Source organism: Silurus aristotelis, assembly GCF_946808225.1.
Source record: "Silurus aristotelis genome assembly, chromosome: 9".
Lineage (NCBI taxonomy): Eukaryota > Metazoa > Chordata > Actinopteri > Siluriformes > Siluridae > Silurus > Silurus aristotelis.
Genome location: NC_139582.1, coordinates 28,171,650 through 28,196,299, shown reverse-complemented (window position 1 = coordinate 28,196,299; position 24,650 = coordinate 28,171,650). Strand labels below are relative to the sequence as shown.

At 39.6% G+C, this 24,650-nt stretch overlaps 2 protein-coding genes across 2 annotated transcripts; both read right to left on the bottom strand.

The window, feature by feature from the left end:
* Nucleotides 1-6,544: 6,544 nt before the first annotated feature.
* LOC310730623 (beta-1,3-galactosyltransferase 2-like) lies at nucleotides 6,545-8,195 on the bottom strand. The gene is made up of 2 exons (XM_083549654.1): nucleotides 7,940-8,195; nucleotides 6,545-7,749 (listed from the first exon to the last, which is right to left on the bottom strand). Exons 1-2 carry the CDS (start codon nucleotides 7,942-7,944, stop codon nucleotides 6,780-6,782), a joined length of 975 nt encoding a protein of 324 aa, XP_083405780.1. The 5' UTR covers nucleotides 7,945-8,195; the 3' UTR covers nucleotides 6,545-6,779.
* Nucleotides 8,196-11,580: 3,385 nt separating this feature from the next.
* LOC310730706 (beta-1,3-galactosyltransferase 5) lies at nucleotides 11,581-14,645 on the bottom strand. The gene is made up of 2 exons (XM_083549770.1): nucleotides 14,223-14,645; nucleotides 11,581-13,720 (listed from the first exon to the last, which is right to left on the bottom strand). The coding sequence occupies exons 1-2, from the start codon at nucleotides 14,294-14,296 to the stop codon at nucleotides 12,724-12,726; spliced, it is 1,071 nt and encodes a 356-aa protein (XP_083405896.1). The 5' UTR covers nucleotides 14,297-14,645; the 3' UTR covers nucleotides 11,581-12,723.
* Between the last annotated feature and the right edge of the window lie 10,005 nt (nucleotides 14,646-24,650).

Genomic DNA, 24,650 nt, shown 5'->3' with positions numbered 1-24,650 from the left:
GTGTCATTGATTCACCTCTAGAGGCCGCTCTTGTAATGACAGCGGACCGGAAGCCAGCGGACTGAATCACTTTTCGCGTCGATTTTTGCCGATAGCAGATAGTTTCAGAGATCAATTACCGGTGCTGATTAATCAGCAAAACCGGTCGAGCTCCATTTTCCAACACCTAAAAGGCTCCAGGATGTCTTCATGGGGTGTTTTGTTTTTTGTTGTGTTTTTTAATATGACAAGCTGCATTTTTCACCTTGTTGTTTAATAGCTCGTGTTAGAACAAGAAGGAACCTTATAAAACCAAATTGAACCTTCAATACAAATCATAATGCTGTAGTGTAAAAGGAATAAAACGCTCTGGGACAGCTGTATAGCAAAATAAAGCAAATCTGTATAGTAAACCCTACTTTGCAGTAAAGCCGTATTCTTTTTAGATTGCTGTTGGAAAAGAAATTTAAAGTTATTGGCAGTTCACAAACAGGAACACCGTTGTATTTAAAGACCAAGTTTCTGATACATTAAGACTTGACACCACACACCCCCACACACACACACACACACACAGATATAATAATTACAGTGAAATACATGGGAAAAAGTGCTGTGCTACATGCTGTTTTTATTCAATCCCTACAATTAGCTGTGCTGCGTATTGTATGTCCGTGTTTGTGTGTGTGTCTCTATGTGTGTGTGTCTGTGTGTGTATGTTAACAGGACTGTAGCGAGGTATCGTATCAGGGAACAGCTGTGTTTGTTTACTCTGCTTGAGAGCGTGTGAGAATCACAGTCCTATTGCAGACGCTCTGTATACACACAAACACACACACACACACACACACACACACACACACACACACACACACACACACACACACACACACAGTCTGTGAGTGGTGAGAATACATACAGTACTGATGCAGATTGCGGAACTGTGTGTGGTTCTGTGTAACCTTGAGTTCCAAGCATTCCCACAGTGCACAGTACACACTGCTTATTTTGGGAAGCTGAAGGGCACTTTGACATCACTTGTCATTTCAGTAATAATCTAACCTTAAATTTCAAATAATGCTAATAAAGGGTGTTTTGTGTATGTGTGGGAAAAAAAAAAGTTGCCTGGTTTGGTTTGGGAATGAACAAACCTATTTTACTTATAGTGTAAGTTCTGCTGTATGCATCGCTTCTTGTTTTTCAATCTTCTAACTACTTTTAGTGGGGTTTTTCTTTTATGCTTCATTAGCTCCTAGTAAAATGACTCATAACCCATGAACCACTGAAATGTCTTGCACCACATTACTTGAGAGTATGTTTGAAATATTACAGTATGTTCAGCTGCACCTGATTTAATCAAATGGTGCAGGATTATTATTAGTACCTAGAAAAATGATGACTATGGTAGGGGCCAGGACATCTCTCTCTCTCTCTCTTTTTTATCTGTCAAAAAAGTGCGTGAGAGTCAGAGAGAGAATGCAAGCGCGAGAGTGCTCCTGGGATTCTCCGAGTTCAAGTTTGCCAAACGTATTTCATTTTCCCCACTGAGGTTTGCCTTTGGCCAGTGTGTGGGATTTTTGCTGTTGATTTGGGCCTTACAGTGTTTCTCTCCTTTTGTTTTAAAGTTTTTACAAAAGTCTGTAAAAGGTTAAATGGCTGATACAAATGTATACATATTTACATTACTATGCATATAAAAAAGTGAGTAACTCATATTAGCATTTTATTTGAGGGTTGTTTGTCTACATTCAGGAAAAGATTATAAATGATATTGTAGAGAGATGGATCATTTTTCCCACAATAATTTTCCATGAAATGAGCAGTTAAGAAGTCATTCATGTCCGGTAAAAGAATTCTGAAGTACAGTTCTGAGAGACCATGGATTTGAGTTGACTTGTGTTGAGTTTGGTTCCTCAGATACAGGAGACACAGAATTTAATAAAGGTACCGTAGGAGCCAAGCATGGAGGAATGTACAATAAAATGTTGTGTAAAAGTGAAAAAGTGTCAGTGTCAAAAGTGTCTTCTGGACTGCTTAGTAGGTGGTTCAGGCCAAATACAACCTACAACCTCACTGGGACAGTTGATATGTTTGGTAAAGATACTGCCTGGCTGTTTGGACAACCTGTGAAACCAGCAGTAAGACCCTAGTTTTGGAAGCCACATGTAGGACTTTGGGACCACATGTAGGACTCTGTCCTAGCAGCCTGTTCTAAAAATCCTCACCCAACAATGTGTTGACCAGGCGCTGGTGAAGAAGTGGCATTTTACAGTGCTCGTCAATCATTGCAGGGCCTAAAGATACGCAAATCAGCGAGTTTTACCTACTGTGGGATTTCAAAAAGATTCTCCTGTAGCATCACATACCTCTAAAATATATGCAATATCACTTGAGTAAATCTTACTGGTGTAACTTTTAATAAAATTGGTTTGTTCATGTGCAGAGGAGGGACATGGGATATATCGGTAGAAGAATGCTGAGTATGGAGCAGGAGGAAAAAAGCTAAAGGACAAAGAGGAGCTTTATGGATGTGGTGAGGGAAGACATGCAGGTGGTTATTTTGAAAGAGGCAGATCTAGAGAACATCCTTATTCGTGACCATGCTCTCGAAACTGAACTTTTGTCCTCTGAATCTAATCCTCTTTGTGGCTGGCAATTTTAATAAATCATAATACTAATATTGATACTTATCTCTTGAAAAAATTTTTAATGAAAGTGTTGGGGGTGAATAAAACGATGATTTACGCATAATAGTAAAAAAAAAAAAAAGGGAGAGATTTTTGGTGCTACCTACTGGTGTAATTGTAAATGTGACTGTCCTACTTAACTGCTTGCCAGTTCAGTGAACAAATCTTTTTAGTGAAAAGAATCAACAGGAATCGAGTCACTGTGATTAATTTAAACTACCAGCTAATATGAACAGGATTTTATTTACCCTAAACCTACCTGCTGACAACTGAGAAAAATCTGAAAAGTTAAATGAAGTTTTTGTGTGAGAGAAAGAACCTATTATGGCACACAAGGTACAATGTAAAACACAAATCTAGAGTGCATTGACTAAGTATTTATCCCCTAGATCTCTGAACCATTTTATAATAATAAAGTCTGAATGTATGAAACTGAAATTGATTTTAATGTTTATATTATGTTTTTTGGTGAAGAAACCCAGCAAAGAGAAGCATGATGGTGGTGGCATCATTATGACTTTACCATTGGCATCCTGGTTGCTTCACTGTTTAGTTTTATTTGTAAATAAGCACTTGACAAAAGAAAAAAAAATAATAATAATAATAAGAATTAGTAGGATATTTTTACCCTTACAGACATTTGAGTTACTGAGCTTCAACCCAACCAAAAATAAGCCACATGGGCACTTAATTTTCTTTTGAAGTACGGTGTTGAAACAGCAGCTGTTTGCAGCTGTAACATATTTAACATTTACAGTCATTTCATTTATCAGAACTTTTAAGTCTACAGATGTGACCATTATTCAGCTGTTTTTAATTTTAAAGTTTCAGTATTTTTTTATGAGGTAACATCAAATATTGTGTGGAACCACTGAACTCTTAACAAGTTAGGCCTTCCTTTTTTTGATCCAGAATGGAAGAAGTAGGCATTAGCTTAATGGAGGGGTACGTTTGAGGAGTCTTGATGTTTTATTTGTATTTGATAACAGACTTGATAGCTAGTAGAAGAACGCTTTCCTTACCTGTAAATCTGGTAATAAACTAGAGGCAAACAGAACAGTTGCACCAAATCTACTACATTGTGATTTTGTGTTTTTGTAATTCTGTACATATACTACTGTATATGGACGAAAGGACATCTTGAGGAACACCTGACATTTTCAGCCATATGAGTTTCTTCCCCATACTGTTACCACAAATTCATAGGCACGCAATTGTATAGGATGTCTTTTGATATGGTAGTATAAAATTCTTCTTTCACCTGAAATAGGAGACCCAAATCTGTTACATCATCACCATGCCCCTGTGCACATTATCAGCTCCATTAAGATGTGCTTTACATGGGTTGCAGAGGAAGATCATGAGTGGTCTGTGATAGAGTTCTCACCGCAACTCTACTGAACACCTTTGGGATGAATTGGAGTGCTGACTGCACCCCAATCCTCCTCACCCTTCAGTAAATGAGTACCTGACCTTACTAACATCCTTGTAGCTGCATGAGCCTAAATCTCCAAAATCACTCCAAAATCTAGTGGAACATCTTCCCAGAAATGTGGAGGTTATTAGAACAGCAAATAGGGACTACATGTGCAATAGGACGTTCAAAAATCACCTAGAAGCATCTGGTCAGGTATTTGCCTGTATTTTGTTTATCTATGTATATGTGCTATCATGTGTTGCAGATCTTCATCTCCACAATTGACTTATAGATTGGAGCATTTCATGTGCTCAGACTTTCTATCAAAATAAATATGGGATTTGTCTACCAATAAACACTTCTTGCAATTGTTTTCTAGTGGCTAGGTTGTAGCTAAAGCATGATGTGTATTAATCCTGCTCGTTATATCCTGAAACTTTGTAAGTGAAACATATGTTGACTTACACTGACCCCTAGTGGAAGATCCTAAGCATCCCTGCTTTTGATAGTAAAACCGTCTAAAATAGTTTAATGCAATTGTGGTGCCACCTAATGGAAGCAGACAGTGTTAACAAGTAATAGCTTTATTTTTTTGTATTTATTTAATTTTATTGTAACTAATAAATATTGTAAATATTTATTTAAAAGTATGTGTTCAGGTTTAGTTAGTTCTTTCGATAAAACTAAGTTAGCTACTTAGCAGTTTTACTGCTTTTTACCTGACGGCAGACGCTACTCATTTTGCTAATCAGTTAGTATCATCTTCTGCTGGATTCTTGGACATGCAGGATCAGGAAATTAACATGCTGATTGGGGCTGCAAAGAAAGCAATAAATCTGTAAATAAAATTATGTCTTGTTCTTTTAAAATTCTTAGACCTTAAGCTTACTGTCAAGCTTTACATACTAAACAGGTTGCAAGAAGAATGGGACACAAGTGACAGGCAATTTACCCTAAAATTTCAAACAGATTCTCAGTCTCAGTTGTATATCTGCATTAATGGCCATGTTAGGGAAGTTAGATTGTCGAGGCATAGTTGTGTCAGTGGAATGACCTTGGCTAGAAAATATTAACTTGTTGGGTTCAGGGATACTTGTACAGCACTTTCAGGAACCAGTGAGCCGTGTCATACTTTTTATTCTAGTCATGATAAAAAAAATGATCATGATGGTAAGCTATTTCAATTCTATTAATTATAGAATTAATTATTCAGACCCTTTACTCAGTACTTAATTAAAGCACCTTTAGCAAAGATTACAACCTTGAGTCTGATGCAACAAGTTTGTACACCTGGATTGTGAGGATTTTATGCTATTTTTCATTGCAAATCCTCTCAAGCTGGGTCAGGTTGGATGGGGACCGTCAGAGAAAAGCCACTTTTAGGTCCATCTAACAACTTTGCCATAAAGCCCACATTGGTAGAAGGCTACAGCGATGGTTGCCCTTTTGGAACTTTGTCCATCTCCACACATGATCTCCGGAGGTCAGTCAGAGTGGCTGTCGGTTTCTTGGTCACCTCTCTTACTAAGCCTCTTCTCACCGATTCCACAGTTTTCCCGTTTGACCAGTTCTTGGAGAGTCCTGGTTGTGCCACACTTTTTCCATTTGAGAATTACGGAGGCCCCTGTGCTCTTGGGAATCTTCAGTGCAGCAGCCTTCCCCAGATATGTGCCTTCCAATTCCAAACTTACGCATGGCTTGAATTTTGCTCTGATGTGCATTGTCAGCTTTGAATCCTTTTATAGAGAGGGCCAAACAATAAACCTTTCCACAGGTAGGCTTCAGACAAAGTGTAGAAACATCTCAGCAATGACCTGAGCTAATTTCTGAGGCATTGGTGCAAAGGGTATGAATAGTTATGTATGTGTGATATTTCCGTTTTTTCCATTTAAAAAACGTACAGACATTTCTTAAATTCTGTTTTCACTTTGTCAGTATGGGGTTTAATGAGAAAAATAAATCAGTAGTATCAGGTTGCAGTATCAGGCTGCAACATAACAAAATTGTAAAATAGTGGGGCTGAATCTATTCTAAATGCACTGTATGTCAGTACAGTATATTTTTCCAAAATCATGATCTATTTGTAGAATCACTTGAACCATAATGACTATTTGATGTTCCAATGATCCATTTATCATCTGACCCCAAAGCCAAAGATTTGAACCAAGCGTTTTCAGTCGAATTTGGGATACTTTCTTGTTGTAGGCAGCTAATAAAACACCTTATCTTTGATATGTTGTTTTCATTTGCTTGGGCCAAATGTATTGTTGTTATTTTGCTGTATTTAATCAACATTCAAAGACAGATAACTGTCCATCAGTATGCATATGATAGCTTAGTTGATATATAGGTTAGTTAGATAATATGCACTGTTCAATACCTTTTTTTTTTTGTGCACCAAAACATAAATATAAATATCAGATAAATATTAAGATTGCAAAACATAACTCACAACGATCAATGGGAGAAAAAGATACAAATGTACTTTATTTAATTACTTATTGATGACTAAGTTCACATAATCACAATGTAAATAATCCACTTCATGGTTCTGAACTGAAACAGGTAATATTTTCAGTAGATATCTGTGGACATTACACTCCTGTGCTTTGCTAGTGTTGTTTCTTTAGTTTCCAATCAGTTTAAACTCGACCTGTTAGACCTGTTCAAACTTATTAAGTTCTTCAAACCCCCAATTAACAGGGTGAGCCTGGTTTGTGAACATCATTCCAAAAAGAGACCATCTGAACGGGAGTGTACGTAACCACTGCAATAAGTTGGGAAATGTTGCACCGATCGTAAAGTTTGGGTGGGATGAACACGAACTGCTCAGGTTTTGGTGGGTTTACGGGAGCGATATTGAGCAATTCAAGACATATGCCAATATACACATCGTCTTTTCGAATTGGTTTAATTTCCTTAGATGCCATCAAAATCTTTGCTGGCATGTCCATGGACATTATGTAGCACTTTCCCAAAGGGTATAAGGTTATTGTTTCAGAATTGCTGTTCTGCAACTGGCCAGTTAAGTAGTTTTGATGGGGAATGTCAAGGCTAAACAGCATACTCATTAGATGTCGAATGTTCAGCAGAATGTCCTTGTCGACTTTCACAGCAAAATGCGCCTGGGGACAGCGATCTCTCAGCCATTCCAACATCACCATCATTTTAATCGTTGCATTCTTGTTGGAGTCTATGAAGTTGCTCTGTAGCATATCCTGGTGCCGGACATTCTCCTGATGTATGCGGGCCTGCTGCAGTTCTGCATTTTTACCACTCGGTAAGCCCAGTAGAAACAGAACCATAGCGTATCGTTCTCGAACGAGCTTCTCATTCCCCCATGTGTTCCTTATGGAATCCCGTTCCATCACTTCGTTAGGGGCCACTGGAACAATGACCACCAAAAAAGGTTTATGTTCGCACTTTTGTGGTTGGTCCACTATAAAACGATATTTATAAGGGTAGGCCACGTAGGGGGAGTCTATATTTGGATGCTTTCCTTTCACATTCTCTTCCATATTGCATTGCTGAGTCCCAAGGAGTACGTAAAGCAATAAACTGACAGCACACATCAAGACAGTAAAAGCACACGGCACATTGGATGCCAGCTTGACCGTGAAGAACCCCCACTGTTGGTAACTGTCATTATAGCATGGTAGGTTGCGTCTGGTGACAAACACAAAATTAATACAACTAGTGAGATTTAATAGAAATACAGCAAAACTTGTTGCAGAAAACATGGAGTAAAATGCACTAGTGAAGTAGACACAGCATACTAATTGACTTACATGGCAAATGAGTAGAACAGCTCTAAATATGACAACATTGGAATACTGCCGTAAACATACAAGCTTACCTCATTGTGTATCTTTATATGTCCTGAGATGAACGTTATTCACTTGAGGAAAAACTTCGCACCTGCCCTTGCTTCAGTGAAAAACTTAACAACCTTGTTCCCTGTCAGTCCCAGACGCTTCATTCATTTCAAGCTAGGTGCACTGCCTCTCCTGCTTCCATTAACTTGGTAAAGCATATATGTCAGAAAGTTTGCTAATAAATGAGATCTTCCTGACTATCACTGTCACTGACACACCTGCATTTGGGTAGAGTTTCAAATTCCTTTTCAGCTCCCCAGAGGGAGGTATTTGCAAAGTAATCTTCCGGCCCTACAATGCCAAAATTACGTGCAACCGGTTCTGAACAGGCTTATGCTGGTATTTACCTTTTCGAAGCAGGTGTGACTTTCATCCACTTGTTGGGAGCTGGAGACAGGTGTTCCTTGACGGGTGCAGTGGATATGGGCGTAGCTATAATAACCATCCTCAGGGAGGCTTGTTCAAGTTGACCCTTACTGTGCTGTATTATTATTATTATTATTATTATTATTATTATTATTAATTATTTTATCATGCTGATTTGAATTGTTACGAGATGCCCAATAGTAGTTATTAAGCAAGCACTGATATTAATAAAACTGAATGGGAAATTTGATCCAGCACGGGGGATGTTCATGTAGACATCATATCATGTCTTCCACAGACTTGTCCAAACTGAGTTAAAATCCTTCCACCACCAAACTGTCATTTCCGGGGCCCTAAACCAGTCCATTAACCTGTAACTGTTCGATTGTATGAATAAGATGATCTGGATAAAGGCGTCTGCCAAATGCCAGAATGGTAGCTTAGCGGTTAAGGCGTTGGACTTGGATCTAAAGGCCGTGAGTGTCCAGCCACAACAAGCTGCCACTCCTGGGCCACTGAGCCAGGCCAATAACCCCATAGCTGCTCAGTTGTATGAATAAATTAATAAAGGAGTCTGGACACTATTGGCAAAATATGCAGCAAAAAAAAATATGAAGCCTGTTACAGACTCAAGTTTTAGTTTAGGGTATATACTGTACTCTACATCCCATGTAGAAGCATATGCAAGGATTAATTAAATCATTGTTACAAGCCAAAATGAAACGATCCCCGGTCAGGGAACCAACCTCAGCCATTAGGGTTGCACAAGCCTTAGTGCCGGTCCCAAGCCCGGATAAATAGGGAGGGTTGCGTTAGGAAGGGCATCCAGCGTAAAAACGTGCCAAATCAAACATGTGGATGGTCCGCTGTGGCGACCCCAAATGGGAGAAGCCAAAAGAAAGGGTTTTTTTTATGTATTAAAAATGTATTTATATGTTGCCAATTTAGAGGACGCATTCTAAAATACTTTCTAAAAGTTGAAACTGTTCCAAAATTTTTTTTTACAAAACTGACATTTGTTTTGTCCTAAAACCTACATATTTTCTTAATGTTTGTCTTATGTACCTATATCAGACAGGAACATCTAGAATTATAATGTTTGAGTATAAACGAGTTGCCCGGATTGCATACGGCAAATCGTATCCGTTAGGCCTTGTCTGAGGGCAAATACTTCAAAAATAAAAAGTATTGTAACACTTGAGAGCCATATGTGTTTCTTATACACAATTCGCACACAATTGCATACGATGTCTCTGAATGAGTTAATGTGTAATTTCCCTTTAATTTAACTAGGAGACACAAACATGTTCCAGCATGACACAAAGTGCACAAAGCCAGCTCCAAGAAGATATGCTTTACATGGGTTGGAGTGGAAGATCTCCTGCTATAGAGTTCTGACCTCAACACTATTGAACAATGCCTGCACTCTAGGCTTACTCACCTCCCCTACATCAGTACTTGACTTTACTGAAGCTCTTGTGGCTGAATGAGCAGAAATCTCCCCAAAATCTTGTGGATCATCTTTCCAGAAAAGTGGAGATTATTATAACAGCAAATGGGGACTAAATGAGCAATGGGTTGTTCAAAAAGCACATGCAAATCTTACACCGACAAGCGCACATCCTGTTTTCAATGCAGTTTCCTGCGTTGCAAATGAAGTCAAATGTTGCGCTGGTAAATACGCTTTAGAAGGAGCACCTGTACACCTGCACTTTCATTGCGGCTACTCACTCCATACCAAAAATACGATTTAAGTGCATTGTTTTGCGCATGCACGAAATGGCACCCACTTCCTGGTCATCGCTAATGCTAGCGATATGGATTCTTTTTAATTTTATGTCCAGCTTAAAGAATTTCTCTCAAAAGAAGAAAATCCTGATAATTCCACATACCTAGGGAGTAAATGAATGAAGGATGGAAGGAATGAACACACTTGTTAAAGTATGCTGAAACAAGTAATACAGTTATGTAGAACATATCTTTCAAAAATTATATATTAACTCTCTCATATCAACAAGGCCTTTCCACCCACTGAACCTTCGACCATTCTGCGTAAACTCCAAAAACTGCTGTGTGAAAATCCCAGGAGATTAGCAGTTTCTGGCAGTTGTGGATTAAGTACACAAACCAGGTACTTGAGTTAGAGTAGAATTACACTAGGTACAAATGGCACAAACAACCATTCCATGCTTGAAGCTACAGGTTTCACACTTTTTCTTCTTTCTGATATTCAGTGTAGACATTATGTAAGGCTCTTGGCCTCTTTTAATTTTATGATGTTTTGTCACCACATAATGGGATGATAAGATAAATGCATGAATGCAAGGCGTAAAGGTGAGTGTATATGTGACTGATCGATTGCATGCTTGTTCTCTTGTTGTTCTCCAGACATCCCTGAGGACTGTGTACAAAACGTTCGTATCTGCAGCTATCCCAGATGGGTTCAATGGCATTTGAAACTTGATGCGACTAAGGTAAGAAAAGAAAAATAGAACAATGGAGTGGAACGTTTCAAAATGGACTTAAAATAGACAAAACTAAAATAAATCCAAAGAACTAATGAACAGGAATTCAACCAATGTGCAGCATAGAGTACTTGCCTGGAAGTGTGTGCGAGGGCGGGGATGACGTGTTTTTAAATATCTTCTAATACATTTAGCTTAGGGAGGAAGTTGTAGCTCATTGTTTAAGATGACTTCTAATTGAAAGGTTGTGAGTTTAAATCTCAGCTCTGCCAAGCCGCCGGTGCAAGGCCCTTAAACCTCAAATGCTCGGTTGTACACAATTGTATAATTGTAAGTCGCTCTGGATGCCAAAAATGCCGTAAATGTAAACAAAGTCCGATTCTAGTTTGAATCTATTTGTAAATGGCGCAGTAATATTTGCAGATTAGGTGGTGTAAGTATTTGAGGATAAATTTGACCCTATCTGATATGTACTGGAGGAACCTGTTCAGCAACCTGCTTTTATAAACAATTGACCACCTAGTGTTAAACCCCTAATAAAATTGGCAAATATTTAACAAGGTAGAAAAACTAAATAATGAATGAACAAACAATTAAAACACACATCAAAAAAGATTGAACGCAAACAGGAACTATGAACTAGCAGCTTGTGGCTAGCTGGGAGGACGAGGTGGCGTATTAATTATGGTCTGAAGGCAGGTGTTAATTTCCTTATGTACTCCAGAAAAGCCTATTTATTAGTAATTAGCAAAAAAAAAAAAAAAAAAAAAAAAAAGACATGCAGGGACACGTGGACTTCAACACCTAGGCGTATTATTGTCATCAGAAAGGCACAAAGTGTTCGGGTGCCGATGTATTAAACACTTACTATTAGCCGTTTATCAAAGAACAAGGACCGCAGTCTAAAACCCGGAATAACTGACTCATATGTAATGACTGAGATCATTGAGATTTCCAGAGTATTATCACAAAAGACGTTCCATATAACTACTTCTTTTTTTTTTTAAGGTCAATGACCTGGAATGCTGCTACTGACCACACAAGCCTTAATTATTTGCTTAGGGAAATTTGTGTGTGAGCTTAATGGACTTGTTAAGATTCATACTTGTCCTTCGGTGTCAAAACAATGCCAGCCTGGAAGATTTACATGAGCACTGCTTGCTCTGAAAAGTCAGTGGCAGCATCCTACATATTTCGCAAAATACTGCTAGGCGACTCATTCAGATATAATGCGCACTTATCAGATTTCCTTTTGTTCCGAATGCCATCGAATCCGCTCGCTCAACTTGTATCGCCTTACAAGCATTTTTCTTTTTCTTTTGAAAACATGTGATGATCAGATGGGAGATGAAAACAAACTCTTTATTTAAATTTTTTTTTTTTCCAGATTTGATTTCATTACGAAAAGCTGAAATTATGTAGACATAATCAACGTATTGAAGTTGTTTTAAATTAAATGAGCTATGGCCTAGATTTCACAAAAACTTAATCCTACATGACTGTGATATGGAATTCTTGAACTTGATTGGTCAAAAGGTGCTGGTTGCTCAGCCTATGGAGAGATATACTTAATGTGTTTCATTTCTTTCTCATAATTAAAAGGAAAAAGCACAGTTTTCAGCAAATGTATATAGAAGCAGGAATCCGAATAAAAATCGATTTACGTCAATTTCACATCTCTAAAACTTGCAGTTACTATATGACAATGTAAACATAATAGTTTAATTTGTTTTAACCCACAAGTGAAAAATAAAGAAAAAAAGATTACAGTTAACCTACATTAGCAAGAGGGTTTTCCCATTAACCACATGATTTTCAACAATTGTACGTTTCTTGTCCTACATATTTGATACGTGCTCAGTAGTGATTTTTCCGAAATTGTAAAACACGACATAACTTCAGCACTGGTAGTCAAAGGAATCTGACTCTGTGCTTTAGCAAGCCGGCCCTGGTTTTTTAAGATCCATCCAAAAGGACTTAAGCTGAGCCGGACTGTTTGTTACTACAGCAATGAGGTCTTTGTAGTAGCAGTGGTCGTACTCCGGAGGCGGTTTCACCACGAACTGCCGGATGTCCGGAGGTGTCGTAGGTGTGATGTGAAGCCTTTCGAGGCACAAGCCGATATACACGTCCTCGATGAAAATGGGCCGGATTTTCCGAGACGCTTCCAGAATCTTTTCCGGTAGGTCCATAGAAATGATGTAGCACATTCCCAAAGGGTATGGCGGATACACCTGGTAGGGGTACACCTCGGGAGGGATGTAAAACTTGTTGTCTGGATCTCGTATCACGACGTTCTCATACCACACTAGGCCGGTAATGTAGTCGGTCATGTATTCAGTGTGTCTGAGGAGCATTTTTATCAAGGCGACGATGTTTAGCAGCATGTCGGCGTCGACTTTCGCGGCGTAATACGCCTCCGGACAGCGGTCTCTCAGCCATTCGAGCATCACCATTGTTTTGATCGTGAGGTTCCTGTAGGAGTCGATGAAATCACTCTGAAGGAGGTCCCGATGACGCACGTTTTCCTGTTGTATAAGCTCCTGCTGAGCCTCCAAGTCGTCCCCGCTCGGTAACCCCAGCAGAAACAGCACCAGAATATCTTTGTCCTGGACCAAGCTTTCATTCCCCCACGTGCTTCTTATGGCATCACGTGCTTCCAGGTTTTTAGGTGCCACCGGAACGATGATCACGATATATGGTTTGTGTTGCCTGCACAGCTCAGGCTGGTCCACAATGAAGCGGTATCTATGCGGGTATGCCACATAGTATGATTCCAGATGTGGGTTCAGATTAATTTTCTGTTCCTGGGGCTGCATACGGAAGACACGGTACATGCCGATAATTCCGAAGACCAACAGAAAACCTAGACACCAAACGGCGTATTGCAGCCAAGCACGCCTCCGGGTCACTTTGGGCTGCTTTGTCACACTGAAGAAGAAAGGAAAGAGGAGGGAAAAAATCCAGCATGAGCCATCATCCTTTTCTATACCTCCTTTAGACATCGTCAAACAACAGAAAGCAGTTTGCTCAAGTTGCGTTAACCTTAAATTCGACTGTTTTTCTGAAAGATGCCTACAGTATTCCTTCATTCAAACAAAGACTGTGTTTGTTCCGAAGGAATTACGAGAGTATATTTTCGCAAAGTGTTGACTTTATATATAGTAATAAGAACTGACTTAGAATACTGTTGAAGAATACACAAAGGTGTCATCATGTCACGTCTGATGAATCAAGTAAGAAAAAGCTCCCTGACTTGTTTGGGTTTTTTTCCAATGAAAATTGCCAAGGCATAAAAAAAAAAAAAAAAAAAAAAAAAAAAAAAAAAAAAAACCCACACGGTATGTGCCGTACGAGTTTAATCACGTTTAATTGCCTAATCATGCAGTACATGGAGGCCCTTTAAGGAGTAACTCCACACTGGCAGACTTACCCCATCTCACTGTGAGGCTGTGATGAGTCCCAGTGCTGGTGCATGCCTGAAGCCAGAGGCACAGGTTCAGGCATGCTTTACAGTCTGTCGTGATCCATAAGTTGAGTCGCTTATCTTAGAGGTTATCTTAGAGTTTGACCCTCACCTTGTCAAGGCATACCTGTTCCTTATTGTGTGCTGCGTTAGTCAGTCAGTGAACGGTGCATTCTAAACAAATGAGAAGGAGGGCGAGTATTTGCAGGTAGAGGGTGCCGAGCAAGCCCCACCTTGGTCAGCAATGGGTTTTTTTTCTTTCCTCTTTCACACTCCTTTTTTCCCAGCGTTTTTTTTTTCTTTCTCTTTGTGCAAATCACACCCTCTTTTTTTAAAACAGGTGAGTGAAGTGTGTGTGTGTGTGTGTGTGTGTGTGTGTGTGTGTGTGTGTGTGTGTGTGTGTGTGTGTGTGTGGGTGGGTGTGTGTGTGTGTGTGTAAGTGTATGTTTTCTCTCCTGATTGTGGCTGGGCAGGTATTTATACAATATGTGAAAGGCAAACAAATGCCCATATAAGGGCATGGACCTTATTACATTGCATTCATTAATATTTTGTATTAGAAAAGTATTTTATTTGAGTAGCTCAAGAATAAAGGTATTTTTTCCGGGGTGGGGTGGAGATTAGATTATAATTTGAAAGGAGAGGTGAGAAAGTGTAAACTTGGTTGGATTTACTGGGTCATAGTGCAGAAATCCAAAATTGCAGCAACTTTGTGAATTTGAGTAAAGGTGGTTTAGAAAAAAAAAACCTCTTCATGAGTAGTTATTTTACAAGTCATGATTTCCTTTTATTAAAAAAAACATAGACTGATATTACAAAACAATGCTAGAGAACTTGATGGATTCGCTAGCTAGCTCTCGCGCATGTGTGTCTCGGTTTGGATGGACAAAACACCTCTATAAACTTTGGGCAAAAAAAAACCCCTGAAATGTGCTTTTGGGTCATTAAAATCGGACCAAATAAAATACCAAATGAAATACCGGTTTTATTAAATGGGAAAAGATGCCGGCTAGACGTTAGCGAGCTGGCTAGCATGCGATCTTGCACACTCTTTAAATCAACAGAACATACTAGATATTCTAAAATTGCCGACTGATTGTAACCAGACCCAAAAAAACAATAACGATCAATCATACTAAAATTAGATTTAAATATTAACTATTGCTGAACTATATACTATGAACCTCTAGATTACGCAACAACTTTAGCAACACGCTCAGCACAGTGGAGCGAGTTGGTTGCTGGGTAATGCAGTGGCATCACGTGATGTCATTGACCATGCGTCTACATTAAATAAGCAGAAACATAGATGTGACATATTGAAACGCTTGCCACGTGAAGGAGAAGTGCTTTGTGCACTCTGTGGCAACATTGATGCACATTCAAGGACAAATTTTCACCGCTAAACACCACTCAGAGGTCTTTCAGGAAATGCCATTTTTGGTTATACGTGTATCTTATACTGAGCCGGGTGTTGTCCTAGCCGAAGGCGTGAAACCAGTGGCTAGTCCTCGTGTCACGTAAACGCCAACTACAGTAGCTCTTCTCCACCTTGCTTAAGAGCAGTTCAAACTCTGTTTTCCCAGGTAACCTTGGGAACGTCCCCGTTGCCGTATTACAAACACGTTCCATTTTTCAAACACCTTTTCTGCTGACTTTGTATAAAACTAGCCCAGCGTAGATATTTACTATACAAACACCATTCCCTTCAATCCTTTTTCAAACCTGAGTGCGTGGCAGTCCGAGTGTGTGACGAGTTCGAACTCCAAACGCGAGTGTATAGTGCATAGCAACAATTGGATGCTTTCACACTTTCCCCTTTATTCAAAATCCTTTTTATTTAAAATGTCCCCTTTTTAAATCATCCTCATATACATACATTTAAACCAGAGATGGGAAGTAGTGAAGTACAAATACTTTGTTACTGAACTTAAATAGATTTTTTTGGCATCAGTACTTTACTTCGCTGTTTATTTTTTGGACAATTACTTTCTTTTACTCTACATTTTTTACACAAATATCTGTTATTTCCACTTCTTAGATTTTCAAACCAGGCTCTTCACTTTAGTTTGAATCTATTAGGTGGCATGATTTAATCTTTTTTCCTCTTATTGCTCGCCATTTTTAGCCCAACAACCTATTAATTTTCATTGCATGACTTTTTCAATCTACCACTGGTGTATCATTTCCTGGTTCTCACACACCACAGATGTGGTTACGAAGCTCACAATGAGCAAGGCAGAAGGCAACAAGAAGTCTTGAGTAACGTGGATGAGCAGAAGGAGTCAGCGATGTAATCATGACTGAGAACAGAGACCCCACAGGATTTAAGGCAAACTACTGCGGTGCGGGGACCATTTAATTTGTGAATGCGGACACAGGCGGTAAAATACTCGTGTGTGTGCGGGTTGGGGGAGAATAACAATTTTGAATGCTTTGGTACATTTAATCGATTGTGTACAAGTGTCTTCTGTTTCCTACATTATCAGTTGTTTATGTTCATGTTGATCAAAATATATTATACTGGTTTCACCTGAATAGTCTTTCACCTGAAAACATCTCGGCATCAGTTCATCGCATAAGTCATTAAATGCAAAATGGTTAAACCAGTTGTCATCATCTGTCAAGCATTCATTTCTATTAAACTTTTAAATGTAAATGTTTCTTGATTTGATGAATTGTGCGGATGAATCTTGAATATCACTAAGGAAGGTGGGAGCAAAAAACACAGAATTACAATTTCTAAAAATGGATGAACAACCAGGAAAAAAACGAACACTCGTACAGTACAGGAAAAGTGTGAATCCTGTCCGGTCTCTTGCAATCAATCTAAATCAAATATGCAATCAAATAAATACATTTGTGCTGCTGAAATTCATAGATGTCAACATGAAGAAATAAAAGTTTTGTGCATTTTCAACCATTGTAATCCAAGGCATAGTTTATATCAAGAAATACTAAAACTGTGCGCCATCATACTGACAATATGCCTAACAATACTTACTTTTGGGAGATGACCTAAGGATTTTGAGAAAAGTATAGGCTTTTGCAAGAAATCCAGTGTATTGTGCTGTTTGTACAAATTGTTTTGAGAACCCAGCCATTAGGGATGCACAAGCCAGTGCTCTCTTAGTGTTGGTCCCAAGCCCAGATAAATGGGTTATGAAGGGCATCCAGCGTAAAACATGTGCCAAATTAAATATGCAGATCACGAATCAGAATTTCATACCGGATCGGTCGAGGCGTGGGTTACCAACGACCGCCACAGGTATCGTTAGCCAACAGGGTACCGGAGGAAATTTCGCTACTGTTGGCCGAAGGAGGAGAAGGAGAGGTGAAAGACATCTACAGAGACAGCAGGGAAAGGAGAAGTGGAAGAGAAGAGAGTTTCTGATGGAGTGATGAACGTGAAGCTGGAAGCTGGAAAGGGTGATGAAAAATGTCATCAGTACTTATACTCCACAAGTAGGCTGTAAAATGGAGTTGAAAGAAAAATTCTGGAGTGAGTTGGATGAAGTGGTAGAAGGTGAACCTAAGAATGAAAGATTAGTGATTGTTGCAGACTTCAATGGGCATGTTGGTGAAGGGAACAGAGGAGATGGGGAGGTGATGGCACAGGATGACATATAAGAGTGGAGGAAGGTACACACAGGTGGACTTTGTTCTATGCAGAAGATTGAACCTGAAGGAGATTGGAGACTGTAAGATGTTGGCAGGGGACAGTGTAGCTAGACAGCATTGGATAGTCTGTAGGATGGTTTCGAAGATGAAGAATAATAGGAACAGTGTGAGAACTGAAAGAAGAATAAGATGGTGGAAACTGAAGGAGGAAGAGTGTAGTGAGAGGTTCAGGGAAGAGGTCAGACAGGGGCTCGGTGTTGGTGAAGAGGTGCTGGATGATTGCGCAACTACTGCAGAAGTGATAAGGGAGACAGCTAGAAAGGTACTTGGTGTGACATCTGGAAAAAGAGAAAGGGAGACAAAGAGACATGGTGGTGGAATGAGGAAGTGCAGGAAAGAGGTTAAACAGAAAAACAGAATTGGGATCGACAGAGTAATGAAAAAAAAGTAGGCAGGGGTACAAGGAGATGTGGCAGCAGGTAAAGAGGGATGTGGCAAAAGCCAAGGAAAAGGCATATGAGGAGCTGTATGAGAAGTTGGACACTAAGGAAAGAGAAAAGGATTTGTAGCGATTGGCCAGGCAGAGGGACCGAGCTGGGGAGGATGTGCTGCAAGTTAGAGCAATAAATGATGGAGATGGAAATGTGTTGACTAGTGAGGAGAGTGTGTTGAGAAGGTGGAGGGAGTATTTTGAGCAGCTGATGAATGAGAAAAATGAGAGAGAGAAAAAAAATTGGATGGTGTGGAGATGGTGAAGCAGGAAGTGGATAGGATTAGTAAGGAGGAAGTGAGAGCAGCGATTAAGTGGATGAATAGTGGAAAGTCAGTAGGACCAGAGGACATACCGGTCGAAGCGGAAGTGGGATGACTCAGCGAAATCAGCTTCACATAGCAACGTTTTAGGGAATCTGTATTTCTTTTAGCATGGTATTCGGAAAAATGTATTCAGTTGTTCATTTATTCATTTATTTATTCATAATTATTTTCTATATTTATTTACTGCTGAAAGGGTTTGACTGCGTAGCCGCAGGTTCTGTTAGTCAGCAGTGCAGCGGGACAACGTTCAGACAATGAGCAGCTGATGTTTCTTCCACAGGCTTCTGAAGCAGTTCGTGACCTGAAAGAGGAGACGAAATCATGGCCATGTTTTAGACAGGATCATTCCGCAGCACACATCGAGAGCTCAGGGCTCCTGCTTGAAGCCTGACCTTGGCTGCAGCATGATTGCAGATAGCAGATCTAAGATATGTAGACTTGTGTTATTGTTGACATTCCGGCAGCAGACTGAACAGTATGTTTTACTCTGAAAACGAGCAAGTTTTTGAAAAGTCGACACTCGCACACATGTGGCTTAGTTTCTGTTTTTTTTTCCTTTAAACGGTTCGCGTCAGAGAACGTTTTCAGTCAATAGCGAGATAAAAGACTGTAATATGTGACTCTGTTACTCGACTCTTTATAGAGCTGCCTCAGAGTCATGTGTGCATTTTGAATCTTGGACTATATCTCAAGAGCTGCCTCAGAGTCATTTGTTCATTTTGAGCAAATATTTTATGTGACTCGAGAGCTGTCTAGAAGATTGCTTTATTCATGGTCAATAAATCTGTAAAGTGGCTTAAGAGCTGCATCTGAGTCATTCGTTGAGTTTGAATTAATCTGACTCAAAAGCTGCCTCAGAGTAATTAGTTCTTTTTGAATAAATTCGTTATATGACTCAAGAGCTGCCTCACTGTCCAATTTGAATCAATCTTTTATATGACTTGAAATCTGCCTCAGAGTTATTTGTGCATTTTGAATTAATCTATTCCATGACTCAAGAACTGCCTCAGAGAGTGATTTGTTCATTTTGAAGGAGTCATTTATGATTCGAGAGCTGCCAGAGTCATTTTGTCCATTGCGAATCAATCTTTTATGTGATTCGTGAGGTGCCGCAGAGAGTGACTTGTTCATTTTGAATAAATCTGTTATATGATTCGAGAGCTGCCTCTGAGTCATTTGTTTATTTTGAACCAAACCATTATAGTACCCTATAACTGCCTCAGAGTCATTAGCTCATTTTGAATCAATATTTTATATGACTCGAGGGCTGCTTTAGAAAGTGGTTTGTTCATTTCAAATAAATCCGTTATATGACATCTAATTAAATCTGGTTTATGACTATCTTTTATGACTGCCTTAGACTCATTTGTTCATTTTGAAGATTCAGATCAAAAGACAACTAATTGTCTTCTGTTTCTTGTACAGCACTATTGCAGATTTCACGTTACAAAAACAATGTGCAGCCACCATTTTTTCATTATTCAGGAATATGATAAAAAAAAAAAAAAACATTTAATTCTCGAAGCTTTGCTGTACAAGATTCAAAGACCCACATCTGAAATGTTTCGAGATTGTTTTACACTCAATTCTGCTCTTTGGGTCCAACTTGTGGTCATTATTTGCTAGTACCTTTTAGGTGCAAATTTATTTTCTCGGCAGGATCTTATATAAAAATGTGATTTGATCCTTGATGTGAATAAGCCACTGTGTATTGCAAAAAAAATAAGTTTATTTATATATATATATATAAATATATATATATTATATATATATATATAAACAAACTTTATTGACTTTACATGTTAGGACTAAAAATGTAGAAATTTATGTTACAGTTAGGAATTTTTTTTTAACATCCTATTTCACATTTAGTTTCCATATGCTGTTGTAATAGCCTCCACTCTTCTGGGAAGATGTTCCACTAGATTTTGGATTGTGCTTGTGGAGATTCATTCAGCCAGAAAAGTCAGGAACTGATGGAGGTGAGGTGAGGAGGCCTGTGGATTCAGTCAGCATTCACATTTCTGATGTTTTAATAGGGTTCAGAGCTTTACAGCAGGAGAACTACCAGTCCAACCCATATAAAGCAAATTTTAATGGAGCTCTCTGTTTTGCCCTGAGATATTGTCATGCTGCCAAGTGCCAGGTGTAGGAAAAATGTTCATTCAACTGACACTTGGCAGCATGACAATATCTCAGGGCGAAACAGAGAGCTCCATTAAGATTTGCTTTATATGGGTTGGAATAGTAGTTCTCCTGCTGTAGAGCTCTAACTTGGTAGTAACAGTTTCAAAAAGAGACCCACAATGCCTGGAAATGTCAGATCTCCCAATTGTTTTGTGCCTATAGTCTATATAGAGATGTCCTTTGTTGACATGTGAAAATGATCAAACACAACCATCTGAACACACGCGAAAACAAATAGGCCTCGCCCTTACCCAATTTAAAAAAAACTCATCATTGTATTAAGCAATTTTCCTCTTAGAGTTCCACAACCGGCTTTTGTCCCCTTTCCAAAGCAAACAAAGTATCCGTTTCAAATAAGGTGTAGCAGGTATCAGAACGATAGCACGAGTTCACCGCTACAACCACTTTCTAAAAGTTGCACGATCGAGTGTAGCGCTAAAAGGAGCAGTCAGGAACTGGTTTCCCAATCAAAAGTCAACATGTTTTTATGGACTACACTTTAAGTACATATCGTTTTATCTATGTAAGATACTCTTTCTGAGCAAGCGCTAGAAGCCCTTGAGTACTTCAGTTCATCTCTGGTAGAAGGGGTCCTATGTACGATTCCACCCAAAAGAGTTCGAAGAAGTAGCTAAGAATTCAAGAACCATTTTCTGATAGTGGTGTTTTTTACCATAGGCTTCTCTGTAGACTCCTGAGACTACATATCGGAATAAAAAATTATCATAAACAAACATCCAAGAGATCTTCCTGTGTGAGAATCGTATTTTATTTTAAAAATTTTTTTTATAACTGTTTACTATTTATATAACTGTTTTAAAACAGTCCGATGTTGCCGATTTCTTGATAAGAAATTTGATTAAAGAAATATATGCAATTTCTGCAGGAGGGGGAAATGGAATGTACTCAAAAATCCTTGAAAAAAAATAAAAAAAAGATTGACACACTAAATGGACAAAGGTTTTTGGACACCTGACTTTTTCAGCCATTTGTGGTTCTTCCCCAAACTGTTTTCTCTAAGTCAGATTATTTGTGGCTGAATGAATCGCACGGAAATCTCCACCAGCACACTCTAAAATCTAGTAGCGCATCTTCCCAGAAGAGAGGAGTTTTTTCACCTTATCTCTGAACTTTCAGGTATGACATCTGTCTGCACATGTATTTGTATGAGATCCGCATGTAGGCAGTGTAGATGTAGTAGATGTAGACTGTAGATGATGATGTAGGCAACTATTTGCTTGGTGATGGCTCGACAAATTTAAATATATATATATATATATATATATATATATATATATATATATATATATATATATATATATATATATATATATATGTATGTATGTATGTATGTACGGTAATTGCACTGTAATTCTAATATTTTATACTTAAGTATTTTACAACATGATCTAACTTTTTTTTTTAGGTTAAATGCAACACACACACTTTAACCCAGCCATTAGGGGGGCACAAGCCAGTGCACTCTTAGTGCCGGTCCCAAGCCCGGGTAAATGGGGAGGGTTGCGTTAGGAAGGGCATCCAGCGTAAAACATGTGCCAAATCAAATATGCGGATCACAAATGAGAATTTCATACCGGATCGGTCGAGGCCCGGGTTAACAACGACCGCCACAGGTATCGTTAGCCGACAGGGTACCGGTGGAAATTGGGCTACTGTTGGCCGAAGGAGGAGGAGGAGAGGAGGAAGACGTCTACGGAGACGGCAGGGAAAGGAGCAGTGTAGGAGAGTGGAGGTTCGGGTTGGTACTTTAAATGTTGGTACTATGACGGGTAAAGGGAGAGAGGTAGCTGATATGATGGAGAGAAGAAAGGTAGATATGCTGTGTGTTCAGGAGACCAAGTGGAAAGGGAGTAAGACCAGGAACATTGGAGGTGGGTTTAAACTGTTTTATCATGGTGTGGATGGAAAGAGAAATGGTGTAGGGGTGATTATGAAGGAAGAGTACAGTAAGAGTGTAGTGGAGGTGAAGAGAGTTTCTGATAGGGTGATGATCGTGAAGGTGGAAGTTGAAGGGATGATGATGAATGTCATCAGTGCCTATGCTCCCCAAGTTGGCTGTGAGATGGAGGAGAAGGAAAAATTCTGGAGTGAATTAGATGAAGTGGTAGATGGTGTACCTAGGAAAGAACGATTGGTGATTGGGGCAGACTTTAATGGGCATGTAGGTGAAGGGAACAGAGGCGATGAGGAGGTGATGGGTAGGTATGGTTTTAAGGAGAGGAATGTGGAAGGGCAGATGGTGGTAGATTTTGCTGAAAGGATGGAAATGGCAGTGGTGAATACTTATTTTAAGAAGAAGGAGAATCATAGGGTGACGTATAAGAGTGGAGGAAGGTGCACACAGGTGGACTATGTGCTATGCAGGAGATGCAACCTGAAGGAGATTGGAGACTGTAAGGTGTTGGCAGGGGACAATGTAGCTAGACAGCATCGGATGGTGGTCTGTAGGATGGTTTTGGAGGCGAAGAAGAAGAGGAGGAGAGTGAGGACTGAAAGAAGAATAAGATGGTGGAAACTTAAGGAGGAAGAGTGTAGTGTGAGGTTCAGGGAAGAGGTCAGACAGGGCCTCGGTGGTGTTGAAGAGGTGTTGGATGATTGGGCAACTACTGCAGGAGTGATGAGGGAGGCAGCTAGAAAAGTACTTGGAGTGACATCTGGAAATAGAAAGCAAGACAAGGAGACGTGGTGGTGGAATGAGGAAGTGCAGGAGAGCATTAGGGGAAAGAGGTTGGCAAAACCAACTCCTCTCTTGGCACTCTGTCGTACGCTTTCTCTAAATCCACAAATACAAAATGCAATTCCTTCTGTCCTTCTCTATACTTCTCCATCAACATCCTCAAAGCAAATAAGGCATCTGTGGTGCTCTTCCTCGGCATGAAACCATACTGTTGCTCACAGATGGTCACCTCTTCTCTCAGCCTGGCTTCCACTACTCTTTCCCATAACATCATGGTGTGACTGATCAACTTAATTCCCCTGTAGTTACTGCAAGACTGCACATCTCCTTTAGGAGATGTTCAGGTAGTTCAGGTACCTGGGGTCAACAGTGCAAAGTAATGGAGAGTGTGTTAGGGAAGTAAAGAAAAGAGTGCAGGCAGGGTGGAGTGGGTGGAGAAGAGTGACAGGAGTGATTTGTGATAGAAGAGTATCTGCAAGAATGAAAGGGAAAGTTTATAGGACTGTGGTGAGACCTGCGATGTTGTATGGATTAGAGACAGTGGCATTGAGTAAAAGACAGGAGATGGAGCTGAAGGTGGCAGAGCTGAAGATGTTAAGGTTTTCGTTGGGAGTGACAAAGATGGACAAGATTGGAAATGAGTTTATTAGAGGGACAGCGCATGTAGGATGTTTTGGTGACAAGGTGAGGGAGGCGAGATTGAGATGGTTTGGACATGTGCAGAGAAGGGACATGAATTATATTGGTAGAAGAATGCTGAGGATGGAGCCACCAGGAAGGAGGAAAAAAGGAAGGCCAAGGAGGAGGTTCATGGATGTGGTGAGGGAAGACAAGCAGGTAGTTGGTGTAAAAGAGGCAGATATAGAGGACAGGGTGGTATGGAGACGGATGATCCGCTGTGGCGACCCCTAATGGGAGCAGCCGAAAGAAGAAGAAGAAGAAGAAGAAGCAACACACACACACTTTGTACACACATTTATTTCTAACAATTGATTCTTCGTTAAAGTGCACCCAGATAAAAATAAATAAAAAATGTGTTTAATAAATAGGTGTATCTGGAAGCACATAAGGTA

Coding starts and splice junctions, on each gene's coding strand:
- LOC310730706 (XM_083549770.1), bottom strand. CDS start 14,296: ATGCCTGAACCTGTGCCTCTGGCTTCAGGCATGCACCAGCACTGGGAC. Junction 13,721..14,222: donor CAGCCTCACAGTGAGATGGG/GTAAGTCTGCCA, acceptor TTTCTTCTTCAG/TGTGACAAAGCAGCCCAAAG.